At 43.5% G+C, this 19,926-nt stretch overlaps 1 protein-coding gene across 3 annotated transcripts in view; it reads left to right on the forward strand.

Moving 5' to 3' along the window:
* CD58 (CD58 molecule) overlaps nt 1-19,566 on the forward strand; it is a 43,417-nt gene extending 23,851 nt beyond the window's left edge. For 2 of the 3 annotated variants that reach the window (XM_082369669.1, XM_082369671.1), the window contains exons 3-6: nt 5,245-5,514; nt 11,018-11,089; nt 13,703-13,743; nt 18,548-19,566. In XM_082369669.1, the coding sequence (XP_082225795.1) occupies nt 5,245-5,514; nt 11,018-11,089; nt 13,703-13,722 (362 nt within the window). In that variant the 3' untranslated portion in view covers nt 13,723-13,743; nt 18,548-19,566. The remainder of the gene's footprint in view (nt 1-5,244; nt 5,515-11,017; nt 11,090-13,702; nt 13,744-18,547) is intronic. The other variant, XM_082369670.1, reaches the window with a different exon arrangement.
* The last annotated feature ends 360 nt before the right edge of the window (nt 19,567-19,926 follow it).

Genomic DNA, 19,926 nt, shown 5'->3' on the forward strand with positions numbered 1-19,926 from the left:
TCCACGAGCTAATGGCTCATTCCCATCAGCATACAAATAAGCGATTATCTGTACCATCATTGCAAGCCCTCTTCTGGCCCCTCTCCTCCTCCACCTACCACCCACTTTCTGCCTTCAGTTTATAGAGAATCTACTCGAAGAGCTGTCTATATACCCCCTTTCTCCTATTCACTTTTAACCTACTCCAAACAGGCTTTCATCCCCACTGCTGTACCCAAACTCCTCATGACTTCCTCATGAATAAATCCAGTGACTCATTCTCCATCCACATCTTTCTCTCAGAAGTTTTTGAAACAGCTAATCACTCCCTTCTCTGTGAAACATCTCCTTCACCTAGCATCTAGGCACCACCCGACTCCGGTTTCCTTTTAACTCACTAACAGTTCCTTCTCAGTTTCCTTTGCTGGTTCGTTCCCTCATCCTCTTGCATCCCCCAACCTCTTTTTTTTTTAATTTATTTTTGGCCACGTTAGGTCTTCGTTGCTGCACGCGGGCTTCCCTCTAGTTGCGGTGAGCGGGGGCTACTCTTCCTTGCGGTGCGCGGGCTTCTCATTGCAGTGGCTTCTCTTGTTGCAGAGCATGGGCTCTAGGCACACGGGCTTCAGTAGTTGTGGCTCGCGGGCTCTAGGGCGCACGGGCTTCAGTAGTTGTGGCACGCGGCCTCAGTAGTTGTGGCTCACAGGCTCTAGAGCACAGGCTCCGTAGTTGTGGCGCACGGGCTTAGTTGCTCCATGGCATGTGGGATCTTCCCAGACCAGGGATCGAACCCATGTCCCCTGCATTGGCAGGCGGATTCTTAACCACTGCGCCATCAGGGAAGTCCCCAGAGTGGTCTTCTTAAAACAGAAGTCAGATCACATCACTCCTCTGCTTAGAACTTTCTAGTGGCCCCATCTGACTCTGAGTTACAGCTAAAATCTTTACAGTGGCCTACAAGGCTATGTGAGATCCGGCTCCTGTGACCTCCCCTTGCTTTTCTCAGATGTCCTAGTAATGCTTTTGCCTCATAGCTGCCTTTTCTGTGCCGCCACCCAGCACAACTCAACCTGTACCCATCTGTCCCCTCTGCTGCGTCACAGTTGCACTTGTTTTATCCAAGATGTGGGTGTAGTTCTAGGCCTACTTCCTCTATGTTAAAGGGTGTTTTAGGAAGATCCAACTGGTGGCAAACTGTGTAAGATGGTTTCCAGGGGATGGAGAAGAGGCAGAGTGCAATATAGCAGTTCAAGTCTGAGCTGTTTGAGGTGGTCTCAGTAGAACAGGATATAGCTGGATGAATAGCTGTCCCTCACTGGTTCAACTACCCAGTATCGGAGACAGTGGGAGGAAGAGAGAATTTCTCTGTTGTTCACCATTGTACCCCCAGAGCCCAGCGAAGGATTTGAATAGGTAATGGGCACTCAGCAGATATGGAAGCAATTGATCTGGATGATTGGGAGGTGGGATGCGCAATTTACAGTAATGGGGGGGGTCTCAGACTGGGTGACTGGTTTGTCCAGGAGATGATGAACTCCTTTTAGATAAGTGAAGCTTGTTAAGGTGTGCAGGCATCCTGTTAGAAGGATCAATCAATGCCTTTGAAGAAGCAAAATCCTTAAAACCTGCAAGCTGGAGATTTGGCAGTTGTAGGGCAAGCAAACAAAAGGATTGATTCAGAATTTAAATTAGAATAGAATGCATTTTACGAGCCCCTTTATAGAGTTTGTAAAACTGAATTCGAAACATTTAAGTTTTTCTTTTTAAAACTTGATGAAATGTTTAAAAGTAATAATTTAAAAATAATTTAATTTTAAAAATTCCATGGTGACTCAACAAAGGTGCTTGATTTTGGTAGTTAGACTAACTGGATAGTCCTTAGGAAGCTCAGCAAAGGCCTGCAGAGGAGCAAGGTGCAGGGGAGGCGAGTTTCAATCAGGAGGCAATGAGTGATATTGGCCGTTAATGTGTTGACTTCAAGTTCTGGTTTGGGAATCGGGGTTTTAGCCTGTGGGAGTGGAGAGCCACTGTATCTGATACTGGAGCAGAGAAGTGCCTTGATGAAATATATTTCTGGAAGGTTAATCAGATGGGAGGTATTTACGGTGGATTAGAAAAAGGAGACGCCAGGTTGGAAGCTACTGTGATCATCCAGGTAGACAGAGGTGTTAGTAGTGGATGTTTGGAAAGGAAAGAATCAGGAGACACTTCCAAGAAAGAGTTAATAAGATTTAGATTTTGGTTATAAAAATACATACCTGAGGGCTTCCCTGGTGGCGCAGTGGTTGAGAGTCTGCCTGCCGGTGCAGGGGACGCGGGTTCGAGCCCTGGTCTGGGAGGATCCCACATGCCGCGGAGCGACTAGGCCCGTGAGCCACAGTTGCTGAGCCTGCGCGTCCGGAGCCTGTGCTCCGCAGCAAGAGAGGCCGTGATAGTGACAGGCCCGTGCACCGCGATGAAGAGTGGCCCCCGCTTGCCACAACTAGAGAAAGCCCTCGCACAGAGACGAAGACCCAACACAGCCATAAATAAATAAATAAATTAAAAAAAAAAAAATGAGACAAATAATTCCTGGAAAAAAAAAATACATACCTGAATGTCAAAACGATTAGTCATACTTTTTTTTTTTTTTTTTTTTAGAAATGAGGAAGTCATACTTCCGTGAGGGTATGTTAAGACTAAAATAATAAGACTCAGTAATCTTCCGGAGACACCAGACCCTTTCAGAAAGGATATTTTAGACAGGGGGATTTCCTGGCACCTCTAGGTTCAGAGCACCTACGTCCTTCTGTGTAAGTGAACATCTGGCTTTCCTCCTTCCCTCAAAGTCCCCTTAAAAATTTCCACCATCAGCGTTTAACAGTCCTTGCCCATCCTCTGATAACCTTTATTGCATGGAGGCTGGTAATGTTCAGGTAAATAGAATTAACTGCTCTATCCTTAAAAGGTCTGGACTGGCATATGACTTTTTATTAAAGTTTATGGAAATATACAAATGTCATCAGATATGTATAAGAAATTCTCATTTCTTACAGAATAGTGAGCTGAACTCATTAATTATAAGTTGACTAAGTTGTCTTAGGGATGAAGTAGGCACATCTCTTGCCAGTTGCTTAAGGCACAGATGTAACTAATATTTGTTAGATTATAGCTGTGGTAAGTCCCGTCATGGGCAGCAGGACATTGGCTGAACTAGATCAATAAACCAGAATCTGTAACAGACCAGGTGAACTTTTCATCTTCCAAACTGAAACTCTGTACCCATTAAACACGAACTCCCCATTCCCCCCTCCCCCAGTTCCCTGGCAACCACCATTCTATTTTCTGTCTCTAAGAATCTGGCTACTGTAAGAACCTCTTATCAGTGGAATCGTGTAAGATTTATTCTTTTGTGACTGGCTTATTTCACTTAGCATAACATCTTCAAGGTTCATCCATGTTGTAGCATGTGTCTGAATTTCCTTTCTTTTAAGGCTGAGTACAAATGTGATTTTGAATGATCATGGTTAGGATTATCTGTGGTTTTCCAGTAGACCATGGGATTCTGAAGTGATTATTAGAAGAGGCTCCAAGTTGCTCCTTGAGCCCTGGGCTCAGCAGTCATTTCTGCTCAGAACCTGTTCTTGGCCAAATCATGAAGCATGGCTTCTGGGCCTTCCAAGTGTCCCCTCCCCTTCCTTATCCCTTTTCCCTTGAAACCAAGCTTTGTTGGTGCCTGCCTCTGCCACAACTCAGCACTCGTCACCCTGCTTACTGATAGCAGGTAGTCTGCAGTGAATACACACTTGTGTGTGTGTATGTATGTGTGTCTTAGAGTTCTTTTAACTAAAAAACACAACTTCAAGGCAGCATGTAATGAATTATGCGAGCTAGATTAAACCTAAAACTTGAGGAAACGCCAAGCAGAAAGGGAAGTCGCGTGTGACTCAGGTCTAACAAGACAGGCTGGGTGTGTTATTTAACTGAGCCAGAAAGAATTCAGGAGGAGAAGAGGGAGGCAAGATGAGATGAACATATTTATTTTTTAGATTATTAAGTGGAGCTTGTGTTCCTTTGTCTTAGGAAATATTTTAAATGACAGCATAGTATCGCATCATCTTGATGAACTTTAATTCGCTTTTTAGTAGATGTTTGCAAGGTATTGAAATTTTATTATCCAAATGCTACCATGACCAATTTTTGTATCTTCCATATATTTTTACATGTTTCTCAAATCTCTTATGATTAGTTTTTGGTGGAAAGGAGAGATGCAAGAAGGTATATGAATTAATAAATAAACCACTGACTAATGGGGTGAGCCGATTGGCTTTGAGGTTAAATTTAGAGGGTGATAGTGGCGTGTCATGACTTTTGTCTTATCCATCCTTGCAACTCCAGCTGCCTTAGCCAGCAGGAGGTGCTTCCAGAATAAACGTGGGGATGAGGCCTCTAGACCGACAGCACTGTGACAAGTGCCATGCCCTCCTCTACCTCAGGGCGGGGCCAGCCCACAGTACAGCTCCTCAGGACCTTTTGCAAAATCCTTTGAGTCAGGTGTGCTTTGGAATTCAGCCTTCTTCAGATTTTAGAAAGGCAATACATATAAACTGTTTCCTCTGTGTGTGTTAAGAAGCACTTCACTTAGTTATGGAGAGCCGCTTACTCAAGCATGTAAATATTTTTAGTAAAACATGGTAATAAATATTTGTGAAAAATCTTTTGGCTTTCAGAACTCTGGATTTCAGAATTGAGGATAAGTGATTTGGGGCCTGTATCTATGCTGAAATTGAGCAGATAGATCTGACTCAGAAGAAGAGAGAATTCTCTCCCCTTGGTGCTCAAGGGGGTGAACTGCTCGTCTTTTTAAGCTCATAAGGAAATTAGGAGCTCGCTCTTTTTTTTTTTTTTTTTTTTAATTTTTGGCTTTGTTGGGTCTTCGTTGCTGCACACGGGCTTTCTCTAGTTGTAGCAAGCGGGGGCTAGACTTCATTGTGGTGCACGGGCTTCTCATTGCAGTGGCTTCGAGTATTGCAGAGCACAGGCTCTAGGTGTGTGGGCTTCAGTAGTTGTGGTGTGCAGACTCAGTAGTTGTGCCACACGGGCTCAGTTGCTCCGTGGCATGTGGGATCTTCCCGGACCAGGGATTGAACCCATGTCCCCTGCATTGGCAGGTAGATTCTTAACCACTGTGCCACCAGGGAAGTCCCTGGAAGCTCTTTCTGAATTTGCAGATGAAGAGTCTAAATATTACTCTTTTCTGTACTAAACATTACTTTTTTTTTTTCCCAGAGTCTCTTCCATCACCAACACTATCTTGCGCATTGACTGACGGGAACATTACACTCCAGTGCGTGATCCTGGAAGCTTACGACACCCATGTAGAACTCATACAGTACTCCTGGGACTGTCCTTCGACAATACAGTGTCAGAGTGGCTCAAAACCATCTGAAGCGTATGTTACGAAGGAAGGTGATCTTTCACAGGAAATTCAGTGTATCATTAGCAATCCATTATTCAGAAGGACAAAGTCAGTCCTTTTGTCAACCTGTGTCCCAAGTGGTAAGTGACTGCATGTGTCATGGTAGAGATCCTATATACACGCGGGGTTCATGGACCTACATACAAGTAGTGGCTCATGAATTGCATACCACAGATGCAGTAACTAACATACACTTCATAAATGTGAAACTTAAATTGAGTTACAGTTTTCACAGACACTTTATTACAGATAAAAAGCTAATATTTTTTAGTACTTTCTGTGTCAAGTACCATTCTAATACATATGTTAATTAATTCCATCCCCACGCAATCTAGTAATTATCCTTATTTCATGAGGAGAAACCAAGACATAGTTGGGAGTTTAAGTTGCTTGTCCAAGGTCAACAGCCAGTAAGTGGTAGAGCCTGGTTTTGAAATCAGGCCATCTGTCTTCAGAGCCCATGCTCTTAATTATTCACAATACTGCTTCCTAATATTCTTCATTACCATCGTGTTCTTCAAGGTTGCACACGTGCAACAGGAAGGTGCCTTCAGGGACTTCCCTGGTGGTCCAGTGGTTAAGACACCAAGCTCCCAATGCAGGGGACCTGGGTTCGATCCCTGGTCAGGGAACTAGATCCCACATACATGCTACAACTAAGAGCCCGCATGCCGCAACTAAGAGCCCTCATGCCGCAACTAAAAGATCCCACACGCGGCAACGAAGATCCTGTGTGCCGCAACTAAGACCTGGCGCAACCTAATTAATTAATTAATTAATTAATTAATTATTTTCAAAAAAGTGCATTCAATACGTTTGTCTAGGCTAATGCTTGGTTAATAGCATGACAGTCTGTCTCAGCTATGGTCTTTTTATGTTGCTTAAGTATCATGTATATTTGTAATTTACAATTCTTCTTATCTGTTTTATACATTATACCCCCAGTTTATAAACAGACGGATCAGTAATTTTAAAGTGGTTCACTAAAGCATAAGAGATGAAAATGGTAAATACTGTATTTCAGGATAATATCACAATTGTGAGGTGTGAACAGGATTCTAGGGCAGATAAAAAATGTGAGTCTCCTTGGGCTGGGGTAGGGTGATTCTGCAAATAAATATTTTTCTTTTTTTAAAAAATATTTATTTAGGTCACTTAAGTAATGGAAATAGAATCGAAATTTAAGTCTTCCGATTTCTGGAGTTTTTTTCCATGACACCATCCTGACTCTTTATATTATATATCTCAAAATAAATCAAATTAAAAAAATGTTTTTGGACTGATTCACGGGAATTGACTAGTGAGAACCATACCATGTTAAATGAAAGTACAGACTGTGGAAGATTTTATAGGACTGAAGATCAAGTTTCTTCAATAAATAAATTATAAGGGGAGGAAAAAGAGAGGTAATGGGGGGACTTAAAGTTTAAGGAAATTTAAGAAACATATCAATTAATTGCAATGTATGGACCTTATTAGGTCCTGATTCAAACAGAAAAGAGTGAAAAACAGGAGCAGTTTAAACAGAGATCCCATGTTTGATGATGTTGAACACAATATTTTAAGTCTGATGATGCCATGGTTGTGTTTTACAAAGAATCCTTATCTTTCGGAAATACATACTGAAACGCTTATAGCTTATAAATTGTGCTCTCTGGAGTCAAACAGGGGCTCGCATCTCTGATTGCTCCATAGCAAGTGGGAGGGGAGAAGGAGAGGGATGGAACCTGGTCCTCCCCTTTAAAGATCAAGTGTGGCATGCATCACTTCCATTCACACCCCCTTGACCAGTCTGAGTTCATGGCCACACCTAACTGAGGGGGGCTGAGAAGTGCCATCTTTTGCTGGCCATGTGCCCAGTTAAAACACAGGGGTTCTCTTCCCAGAGTGAAAAGGAGAGATTGGTTATTGGGGAACAACAGATACTTCTATCACAATGTACTACAAAATGAATATAACTCATACAATTTAAAGACATATACAAAAATCTAAAAAACTTAAAGAATGACATAAGTAGTAAAAATAAATAGAGGTTCCAATTTTTTTTTTTTGCACCTCATTGGTCATCTTATGTTCTCCCTGGAGGTTATGTGCCTAATTAGGAAACTCTTGGTCTAAGCAAGAGAAGATGGTGTCTTGGACTAGTAGAGTTGGGAGAAGCGGTTCCGATGAGGCTACATTTTTTTTTTTTTTTTTTTTAAATTCACGTTCTTTTATTTATTTATTTATGACTGTGTTGGGTCTTCGTTTCTGTACGAGGGCTCTCTCCAGTTGCGGCAAGTGGGGACCACTCTTCATCGCGGTGCGCGGGCCTCTCACCATCGCGGCCTCTCTTGTTGCGGAGCACAGGCTCCAGACGCGCAGGCTCAGTAGTTGTGGCTCACGGGCCCAGTCGCTCCGCGGCATGTGGGATCTTCCCAGACCAGGGCTCGAACCCGTGTCCCCTGCATTGGCAGGCAGATTCTCAACCACTGCGCCACCAGGGAAGCCCCGAGGCTACATTTTGAAAATAGAAACAAGAGGATTTTCTGATGGTTTGAGTGGGGAAGAAGGGTGCCTAATAAGAAATACTCAGATGACCCCTAGATTTCTGGCCCAAGCAACGGAATGAATCGTGTTGCTATTAGACTGGAAAGCAGGGGAACAGCAGGTGTGTGGAAGAAATAGAGTTTGGTTTGGGACATGTTGTTTGAGATTCCCATTAGATTTCAAACGGAGACGTCAAATACGGTGCTTTGATTTATGAGTCTAGGTCTCTCGTGAGTGGTTAGGGCTGGAGATAGAGATTTGGGCATAATCAGAGTAAAGTAGGCATTTAAAGCCTTGGGACTAGAAGAGATCATGTGGAGGAAGCAGTCGTCAGAGAGGGGTGCTGAGACTGAGTCCTGAGGACTCCAGCATGTAGGGGCTGCTAAGGGCAGAGGATCCAGCAAAGGAGACTGAAAAGGATCGCTAGGGAGGAAGGCAGAAAACCCCAAGAACTTGGTATCTCCAAAGCCGAGTGAAGAGAGAGCAAGCAACTGTCAATGCACTGGCCAGGTCAAGAAGGATGAACGTAATCAAGAACTTGTATCATTGTTGTTTCATCTCCCCTAAATATCTGCTATCCCAAAGCGTTGGATGACAGCATCTGGCATCATCCCATGGGAGAGAGGATTTGGAAGGGACTGTATCAAGTAACATTAGATTCAGCTGTTTAAAAAAATTTTTTGAAGTATCAGTGGCTTAAAAATGTAGATTACTTCTTTCATGCTAAAAAAAAACCCAACAAAACATTGGGGAGGGAGGGATAAATTATGAGTTTGGGGTTAAAAGATACACACTACTATATATAAAATAGATAAACAAGGATCTACTGTATAGTACAGGGAACTATATTCAATATCTTGTAATAACCTATAATGGAAAAGAATCTGTAAAAGAATGTGTGTGTGTGTGTGTGTGTGTATACACACACACACACACACACACACACATGGTTGGCCAAAAAGTTTGTTTGGGTTTTTCTATAACATCTTACAGAAAAGGTAAAGTATATCAGGTATATCGCTGTGCTGTATACCTGAAACTAACACAACATTGTAAATCAACTATACTTCAATTTTTTAAAAAAAGGATAAATGATTAACTTTTCTCAACTAAAAAGAAATAATAATAATAATTGGAGGTAGGCAGCCCTGGGCTCATTGCTACTTTATGCAGTTGTGTGGTCCAGCTCCTGTACCTTCCCTGCTATCTCAGGCAGCGGGACCCAGGGAGGGGAAAATGGTGTGTCTTACCCCTTTCAGGGAGACTTTTGAGAAATACCACACAACCCTTCTTGCATCTCGCGGCCCAAAACTTGCCACATGGTTAAACCTTGCTACAGGAAAGGCTGAGAAACTAATCTTTTAGTGGAGTGGTGGTGTGCCCAGCTGAAAGTCTGAATTCTTTTATTAAAGAGGGGAGAATGGGTATGGGGAGCAACTAGCAGTTTCTGGCCAGGGGCCTCTCAAATCAAACCAATGGATTATTGCCTATTTGCTCTAACTCACCTGTGTTCCTACTAAGAGGAAAGGGTGTGTGTTCATACCCTCATTCATTCATTCGTTTTCTCTCTCCCCTTCCCTCTCTTCCCCTTCCCTCTCCTCCCCTCCCCTCCTCTCTCCTCCTCTCCCCTCTCTCTTATCCATGTTGTACTGGCTGTTAGTGACCCCACCCTCTCCCTTAGCAATGTGTGGTGATCATTTTGCCACATCCTCAGTATTCTACCCTTAGATTTTTAGTAGGTGGATAGAGTCCACCTCATGAACACATCATTCTTTTCTATTGTGGACACTTCGATTGTTTTAGCTTTTTGATATTGTAAGACTGTGGTAAATATCTTTGTGCCTTTTTTGGAGGGAGGAGAGGGGCACATAACTGATAGTTTCTGTAGGTTAATATCTTAGAAATGGAATTGCAGGATCAAAGGACGTTAGTAGAGATTCCAATAGCATCAATTCAACAGGTTCATGGCAACAGCTAATAGCTGTTCTTAAGTGTATTGACTCAGTTAATGCTCACAAGTACCCTAGGAGGCATATTTATCAGTTCCATTTAGAGTGATCCCCAAGAGGAAACTGAGACACTGAGAGGTTAGAGCACTAATCCAACGTTGTCGCAATGGTTCAGTGAGCCTGTAGGCACATCATGTAGCACAGTGTCAGCGGCTGTATGATGAACATTTCTCAGGCTTGCTATTGCATGGCTGCCACATTGCCCTGCCAAGCACACGATAGCAAGCTGTGCTCCCACTGGCCAGACGGGATGGCTGAATAGTGGACTATTTGCTGCTTTTAATAAACAGCGCTGGGCCTGATATATATCAACCTTGTGCATATACGTTTATTTAGAAATACAGTCGATTCTCTTTATTCACGGTAGTTATGTTTTATTGTCACTGTAAACACAGAATTAGTGCATACTGAACCATTGCTCCCGGGGGAGATACAGGTTTAGGTTCCTGCAAGCCTCCGGTCACAACATTTTTGGCAAGGAATCAATACAGAACCTTGCTTTACGTGTGCTTCTGTTTAAAGACACCTCATTTAATATATGTGGTTGATGCCTGAACAGTGAATTCACAGCACCATAACTGATGCCTAAATGAAGCTTATCTAACACATGTGTTTTCTCTGTAAGGCACACACAGCCTTCTTGTGCTTGGGAACACGAGACAGCATTTCAGCACTGTGCTTGGGGGCCGTTTTAGACAGTGAAATAGCCAACAAAAAAGTACAAAAATGTGAAACGCATGACACTAAATAGACCACAAATAGGGCACATGTCTACAGTACAAGGGCTGAAACACAAGGACAGAGCATTGCCTTGAACCTCAGCTTGGGAATGTGTACATCAGGCAACACAGTTTTCACCATTCTGTGGCCCATGTCAGTGCATGACCGTGAAAGCGCTGCAGGTATTGGTTTGGGGAATACAACTAAATTTTAGCAAGTAGATAATTTGCAAATACGGAATCTACAAATAAAGAGGATCAACTGTATGTCTGTTTTGGTCAGTTCCAGCTAATTGTATTTCTTTCTTTCTTTTTCTTTTTTTCAGACAATACAAGGCACAGGTTTGTGCTTTTAGCCATACTGCCAGCACTAATAGGTGGTTTGCTGTTTATAAAATGTACGTATACTTTCTTTTTTTAAAAAAATAAGTTTTCTAACTGGAATTGGTTTTTCAAAGGCCAGAAAATGATTAATTTGAAGATGAAAACAAAGTTTGAAATTTTAGCTGTTTCAAAAGAAACAAAACCTTTTTTGCTGTACTTGGTGTCTGGGGTTGCTGAGCATGTCGGGTTTCCCAAGATTCTGCATTATCTTGAGGTGGAATGAATCCTTGGGCCATAGAGGGCTGTACAGGAGTGGGAACACAGCCGAATATACTTAGGACTGTTCCACAGCCTCATATCTGTGGCCCACCTCAACATATAGTTATACTTCTGGTCTCAAGCCAGATTTTGCAAAAAACCTCTTACTCTTGGCTGCCATGGTCGTAATTTTCATGACTTATAGCCCAGAAGGAGGTCCCAGGTAGGAAGGAGCATTTGTTGAGTCGGGTGACATGGAGTGGGTAAAACGACCTGGTATTACCCGTGTTGCCTTCCTGAGCCTTCCTCAGTCTCCAGAAAGCAACCCATATGCCCTGGAGAACTGGTAACCTCATCCCAGCCTGTTCTTTCCTGGTGCCAAGAAACCCCTCCTCAAGTCCCAGAGGATGTTGACCAGGCTGTAAATTTCAGAGTAGAGGTTCTTGAAGCCCCATCAGTTTCCATATCAGCCTTCACCAAAAGGAAATTTACGAGACTGATTTGTCGCTCTCGCAGGGAATGTTGAAGAGGAAGCTTTCTGCAAGGTGATGGCATCTGGGGTCCATGTCATTTCACAGTCATGTCTTGAATCAAGTTCACAGACTAGATTTAAGTTTCCCTAGACCTGCACTGTTCAATACAGTGGGAACTAGCCACGTACAGTGATCTAAATATAAATTCTAATTAATGAAGATTAAATAAAATTTAAAATTTAGTTCCTCAGTCATACTAGCCACATTTCAAGTGCTCAGTAGCCACAGATGGCTAGTGGCTACCATGTGAGACCAGATAGAGAACAATTCCATCATTGCAGAAAGTTCTGTTGGTCAGTGCTGACCTAGACTATTTTGGGGTATTGGCACTAGAATATGATTTCCCAAAGGTACCATTTCTATATTACAGGTTTCAAATACCACGAAGATCCCTAAGTAATAGATTATCAGTCAACTGAATCTCCTCCAAACAAGTTATAAAAAAATCAGCTGAAGAAAGTTTTAAGCCATTGTTACCAATAAGTAAAACATTTGGGGAACTCAGGTGTTCTTTTTAAAAAGTTATTTTTAATCCCCAAATAGAAGTATTATAGTTAATCATCTCCTTAACAGATTGGTCCCCAGAAACCAAAATAATTTTCCACTCATGTGTTTTTCTTGGGAGGGAAGGGGCGGGGGGGTCTACCACCAGTACTCCTGAACCAAAGAAAAGTAGCACTGAGTACTTTTCTGGCTGATTTAACTTATTTAAAACAACTGGCTGATTTAACTTATTAAAAAAAAAAAAGTTTATTCAGTGGAGGGAAACTTACATCAGTGATCAGTACTGGTAGCACCATATAACCTGAAAAAGAAAAATTGTTCTAAAAAATAATTACTTCAGCAAGCATCTCAACCCTAAAGCCATTAATTGGGAAAGTGAGGCATTCGGCATGGAGCCTTCAGAAGGGGAGAGAGTTGAATGTAAACAGCTCCGTCGGCTAGTTGTAGTTGACACTTTTACAAGCTCAGTCAAGCCTGTGGACTTGGCTTCTGGACCATTAGCATGGCTCCAGGCTAGCTGATGCCTTCGATGGGGAGGAACCTGATGCATACATGTGGGACCGTATCTGAACGTCCAAACCGGTGCTGTCCAAAATGGTAGCCACAAGCCACCTGTGGCTGTTGAACCCTTGAAACAGGAGAGTCCAAATTGAGATGTGCCATCAGTATAAAATAGACACCGGATTTGTAAGACTTCTTATTTAAAAAAGGAATGTAAAGTATCTCATTAATAATGTTTATATTGATTACACATTAAAATAGTATCTTTGGTATGTTGGTCTAGTCAATAAAATATATCGTGAAAATTAATTTCATCCATTTCTTTTTTTTTAAATATAATTGCTCTACTGCTATTTTTATTTTATTTTATCTTATTTTACTTTATTTTATTTTATTAATGTTTTGGCTATGCTGCGTGGCATGCGGGATCTTAGTTCCCCAACCAAGGATTGAACCTGCGCCGCCTGCAGTGGAAGCACAGAGTCTTAACCACTGGACCTCCAGGGAAGTCCCCATCCATTTCTTTTTACTGTGTAATGTGGCTACTAAGCATTTTAAATTACTTACGTGGCTCACATGATATCCCTGTCAGGCAGCGCTGGTCCAGAACATTCCCGCCTTCCCTCCATCTTTAGCTTTATGCACAAGCTGCTATAGAAAAAAACATTCGTCAACAGTTTTTGTTTTTCTATCATCTGATGACCAGTTTTTGAACAACTCTTTGGCCCAACTCTATGGCCAATTTGATGTAAGCATTTAGGAGAGTAGGAAATACCAGCTCGACAGGGCTCTGCTTTAGAGTTTTCCCAGTTCAGCCCTCTAGCCAGCAACTCCAAATTCCAGCTTTTCTTTTCAGCTGTTTAATTGAGATGAAAATGTCTTCATTTATAGGTTTACTGAGACGCCCATAGCAGATAAACATAGAGAACTAGGTAAGTATCCTGTAGACTGCTCAGTGGGTAAATTGTATATCGTGTACTAGAAGCAGAACAGCCTGATGTAGAGGGCCTATTCCTTGGGGAGCCAGATTCTACTTATCTGTCAGTTAGTTGCCTTGAACAGTAATAAGTAACATCAGCAGATATACTCACCACAGTTCATTAAGCACCAACTGGCCACTTTCCATGTAACATCTCATTGAACCCTCTCAGTGAGCTTTATGCAAGGGGGTATCTTTACATCTTGTTTAGAGACAGCGAACGTGAGACTCGGAGAAGTCAAGTCACATCGCTCATAAATGTAGAGCTGGGATTCAAATCTAGGTCTTCAGACTCCAAGAGTTATCCTGTTACCCACCACAATCTACTCCCTCCTTCTCCCATCCCAGGAAAATTGAGCCAAGGATAGGGTTCACTTCAGGAGCCAGGGTCAGAGCTGGGCCCGTATCATGAACAAAAGATAGTATCCAAACACAATGAATGGTGGTGGTGGGTGAAGTAAGTTGCCATAAGGAGGCTCCAGAAGGTCCCTTTGAGGGATGAAGGGAAGAGTAAAGGCCCAGGGCTGTAAAAGGCAGGGTAGGGGTGGCAAGTCATCCCTTTTGGGGGCAGCATATGTTGGTGGGATAGAGGTTGAGCCAGGCCAAGATATTGAGAGAGAGTTGCCAAGAGGTTGGGTGATTTTTTTCTGGGAAACCACTGAGGATTGATTGATTGATTTTATTTATTTTTGGCTGTGTTGGGTCTCCATTGCTGCGTGTGGACTTTCTCTGGTTGCGGCAAGCGGGGGCTACTCTTCGTTGCGGTGCACGGGCTTCTCATTGCGGTGGCTTCTCTTGTTGCGGAGCACAGGCTCTAGAGCGCAGGCTCATGGGCTTAGTTGCTCCGCGGCATGTGGGATCTTCCCCAACCAGGGATCGAACCCGTGTCCCCTGCATTGGCAAGTGGATGGATTCTTAACCACTGTGCCACCAGGGAAGTCCCCACTGAGGATTTTTGAGCAGAGCTATGCTTTGGGAAGATCGCTCTGCTGGTAAAGCATAGGGTGAATTAATAGACAAGAGGCTAGAGATGGGGACACTGGTTGGTGGATAAATAAAATAATCCAGCCAAAGCAGAGGAGAGGCTGAATCGGGGTGGTCATGGCAGAAATGAAGGAGGGCTAGGTTTCAGAGAAAGTATGGCTATCGTATGAACAAAGTCTCTGCGGAGGGTGTAGTCTGGTGCCAGACTCCCCGGGGTTAAATGGCAGCTCTGTCTCTCACAGGCCTCGGACAAGTCAATTAAACTCTCTGCACCTCAGTTTTCTTCTGTGGAAAATGGGCATAACAATAGTATAGAAATAACAATGATAGTGTAGGTAATAATAGCATAGAAATAATATGTACAAACAAGTTAATGTAAGCAAAATGCTTTGAAGAGTGACTGGCTCATAATGGTGCCCAATAAATGTTAGCTATTATGGTTATGATTCTTCTTCAAGAAAGGAGCCAAGGGACTTCCCTGGTGGCGCAGTGGTTAAGAATCCACCTGCCACTGCAGGGGACACAGGTTTGAGCCCTGGTCCGGGAAGATCCCACATGCCGCGGAGTGAGTAAGCCCGCGAGCCACAACTACTGAAGCCCGCACGCCTAGAGCCCTGCTCTGCAACAAGAGAAGCCACCGCAATGAGAAGCCCACGCACCACCACGAAGAGTAGACCCCGCTGCTGCAACTAGAGAAAGCCCGCGTGCAGCAACAAAGACCCAATGCAGCCAAAAATATAAATAAATAAATAAATTAATTAATTAATTAATTAGTTTTTTAATGAAAGAAAGGAGCCAAAAGGGACAGGAATTCTGACCCTTGGCAGCATGCCAGGCACAGCGGAGGACTCAGGCGGGGCCCTTGTTTGGGAAGGTGAATTTGTGCTCTGACAGGCTGAGCTTGGGGTGCAGGCACATCACGTGGATAGGGGTATCCAGCATATAACTGGAGAAGTGGCTTTAGGGGCTGGGGTTACAGGTTGGGGAGCACCTTCGTCAGAACAGTAATGGATTCCCTGAGCATCTGAGGTCACCAAGAAAGAGAAGCTGAAGGCCTTCGAGTGGTGGGCGAGGCAGAGGAGCCAGGAGGAGACCCAAGCGGCACCCTGTTGGGGGTCCGAGGGGGAGGCCACATGTTAGAGCTGCAAGGAGGCAAAGGGGGAGGCGGTGGTCAAGACCTTTGGCTTGGTTGAACGAGTTGCGGACTTTCATGAAAGCCCCTGGGTGAGTGGTTGGAGTGGAGGGATCGCAGCACAGCAGTGAGGGCCTGGGGGCAGTCAGACCAATGGATGGGCCTGGGAGGCTTCCTTTCTCCCCAGCTGCCGGCCAGGACGGTGACCAGGTCACCCGGGAAGTCAGCTGCAGCAGAAGGCCTGGGGCAAGGGGTTCTAGGGGACAGCTCAGCCAGCTTCAGGGTGCAGGGTGGGCAGGGGTAGTGAGTCTGCGAGGGGTTGATGGTCCAGGAGGCCCCATGGAGAGGGGGTGGAGAGGAGTCAAGTAGCCATGGATGAGGTGAGGGGCAGGTGTGCTAGCAGTGTGGGGAGAGGTGGAAGACCCGGGGGTTATGGTCAGAGGTGGGGCGTTTCAGATTTGAAGTAACGTGTGTGAGGGCAGGTGACGGTGAGGTCGGAGGAGTGCCTCTGCTGAGATCCACATGGTAGCAGTGGAGGCCTGGCCATCACAGACAGTGACGGGGAATGCTGGTCACGGGAGCGCTGTCATCCAGGGCCACTGAGAAAGGTGATGGCGTATCCCAGAACTCATTCCTTTACCTTGCTCCTTTACTCCATTCAACAAATAACTTGCTGAGATTACTAGATGTCAGGCACTGTGTTAGCCCATGGCTTGAGATCCATGTACCCAGTGAGGCTAGACATTGTGTGGGATTCAGAGAAAGCATATATTAAGGCTCCTACCCTGAGAAGCTTATGGTCACAGTGGGGAGAATGGATGAGTGTGTAAGAAACAGAAAGACTTAGGCAAGAAGCACATGGTGATGGGCCGGAATGGATGGTCAGGGCTGGGCAACCAACAAGGGGGAGGTGAAGAGGCCAGAATAATCATGAAGACTCTGAAGGGAGTACGATGTGAGCTAGATCTTCAAAGCAAGAGCAGAGTGGAAAAGGCATTCCAGCTGGGAGAATCAGCAGAGACATGGAGGGGAACGAAACCTGTCGTGGTTATTTGATAAAGACGTCAACCTGCTTAGCATCAAGTTGAAGAAATGGCAAAAGAATATTTGCAAGAAAAGTTTTGGAAGTCAAGGGCATTAAAATCAAGTGATATGGGAGTAGGGGGTCATTGTAGGTTCCGGAGCAGGAGAGTTTTGCATGAAAAACATTGCTTTGGAATGATGAGCTAGGAAGGTAAAACTGACTTCTTAAGGTAACATCCCGGGGAGAAACCTAGGTAGGATGGGGTTGGGTTTGGGAGAGGAGCTTACTTTTCTTGGAGTATTTTTGTTTGCTATTCAAATTTTGTACTTTGTGTGTTTCCTACCCTATTTAATAATACTTTTTAGATTTAAAGAGCCCATTGTGGCTGCAGGGAGGAGTTCCCTAGACTCAGTTATTGAAGGGTTACACATATGATGGAGGGGCAGGGCTTGGGGGAGGAGCTGGGGAGGGGCAAGCACAACCAGGAAGAAATGTGCACTTGTCACATCTCCGTGAGACCAGTGTTAGGAAGAGCTAAACCCAATTAAAAATATCTGAGGGCAACCAAGTAAATATCAGATATCTGAGGGAAGATGGATGTGATATTACACTTCTCACCAAGACAGTTCAATTTAGACAGTTTCTGGGAGTGCTGGTATTCTTCACTCTTGGTAAATGTCTGGAAAACAGGCCACAGAGCCAATCAAATTAAAAAGGGGAGCAGAGTCCCCCATTTCTCTGGGAAGAAAGACTTGCAGGTGCTACCTCAGCCTGAAGGAGAACTGGAGATGCAGGCCTGATTCTCTGGCAGCTGTTGCACCTGGCTGTGGGAGAGGGTGAGGAAGTCCCTGTGGAAGAGCGTGTGCCTGCCAGGGCTAGATGGAGAGCTGCTGCCCACTTTATCCCCCTCAGAAATCCACAGCACCCATTTTCATGTTCTACAGGGTTCTTCGTAAGGAAAACTCCTATTTCCTTTACCTAACCCCTGTGACCCCAGCACTAAATTTTTATGAATTCCTGTTACCAAAGGAATGCAGATATTTTGGGAGCTGTGGTCTGATCTGGCCTATGGAAATATAGACCGTGGGGAAGACAAAAAAAGCCATGAAATGGAATCTCAGTTCAAAGGGACTTGCTCAGGCAAGGCTGTAGCTGGGTGTTTGGGCTGATTTCCTCTGAGTTACCCAGGGGTGCTCTGTCATCACCACAGAGATGACTAATCAGAAAGAGAAGCTGAAAGAAGAAAACCACACCCGGGGATTCACGTGGCAAAGAAGGAGATGACTGTTAGAAGGGGTGACAGTTTACATATGGGTCTTACGGGCTCAGCTCTGTTGTTTGGAGATGTCAGTTATACTCAAAGACTGAGTTGGTTTGAGAAGATGGGACTGTGAATTAGTGCTGTGCACTGAGGGTAGCACTTCTGGTGGATCCCCAGCTACCATCTCATGAGGGCCAAAGACCAATCTCCCTCCATCTCTGCTCCCTAGAACCCTTGCTTTTGATGGGTTTATTACAAAAGGGCTACCCGCATTAGAATAGGAGGGTAATTTAGACTCATAGACTGCAGCACAGATTGACTGCATTTTATACTAATATGAGACATTTCTTTTATAGCACCTGTTGTTTGGTAACAGAAGATGAAGTCAAACGCATGCTAATTAAGTTATTTCAGTCACTTTGAGAAGGCACCTGATTTACCATTTGAGTATTACCTCATCCTTGAGGAAACTTTGGAAGTCTAACCTGAATGGACCCTTTATAAGAAGCAATGTTTCAGGACTTCCCTGGTGGCGCAGGGGTTAAGAATCCGTCTGCCAGTGCAGGGCACATGGGTTCGATCCCTGTTCCGCGAAGATCCCACATGCCGCGGAGCAGCTAAACCCGTGTGCCACAACTACTGAGCCGGCGCTCTAGAGCCTGCGAGCCACAACTACTGAGCCTGCATGCCACAACTACTGAAGCCTGCACGCCTGGAGCCCATGCTCCGCAACAAGAGAAGCCACTGCAATGAGAAGCCCGCACATTGCAATGAAGAGTAGTCCCCACTCGCCACAACTAGAGAAAGCCCGTGCACAGCAACGAAGACCCAACACAGCCAAAAATAAAACAAATAAATAAATAAATTTATAACAACAAAAAACAATGTTTCATGGAAGAAACAAGGACTAACAAACAACAGACATTAGTTTCTACTCTGTCACCAACACTGAGTATCACCAGATACTATTTTGTCCCGCAATTGTTTATTATAAATTGTATTGTTGGAGAAATGTAAATCTTTGTAAATAATGTAAGTATGTATATATATATATGTGACTAAGTGGCTCTTTTTTTCTTAGGGTTGTAAAACAAAATAGTCACGACTCATGAGGTGAAGTTTTTTTACTAAAATCTATAATCCACTCCTCTTTTGTTTTAGAGGAAAAACAGTTCTTTGCAGGATCAGTAGCATAGTAGTTTATCATGTTAGCTGTCACATTGGCAGGTAAACAGCAGAGAACTCTTAAACCAACGATACTCCAATAAAAATTAATTTAAAAAAAAGAAAATTAAAATTTTAATTGTATATTTAGAGAATTTGTTTCAGAAGCATAAGTTTATCATTCATTAAAAAATACATTTCTGTTGTACAATGTGCATTATCTGTAAATTATGAGAATATAAATAACAATTTCATGTTCTTCCCAAATGTTTAAATTTTAAGTAACCAATATATGTACTATCGTATGTTTGAAATAACTTCTTCAATCTTACTTGCACTGTCTCCTCTCAATAGAAAATACTAACCTGAAAAAATTCTTCATTTATTTTTTTCCTCTTTCCTAACTGTAATCAGTCTTAAGTGAGAAATGAATTATTCTTGGAATTCATACTTTAAAGTGGCAAAAATGGGAAAAGTTATAAAATACTTTGGGTGTTAAAATCTGTATCCTGATCAGCACCCAAAACAAACAAACGAACGAAAAAACAAAGTATAAAGTATATACACTTTA

The sequence above is a fragment of the Balaenoptera borealis genome, assembly GCF_965194805.1.
Source record: "Balaenoptera borealis genome assembly, chromosome: 1".
Taxonomy (NCBI): domain Eukaryota; kingdom Metazoa; phylum Chordata; class Mammalia; order Artiodactyla; family Balaenopteridae; genus Balaenoptera; species Balaenoptera borealis.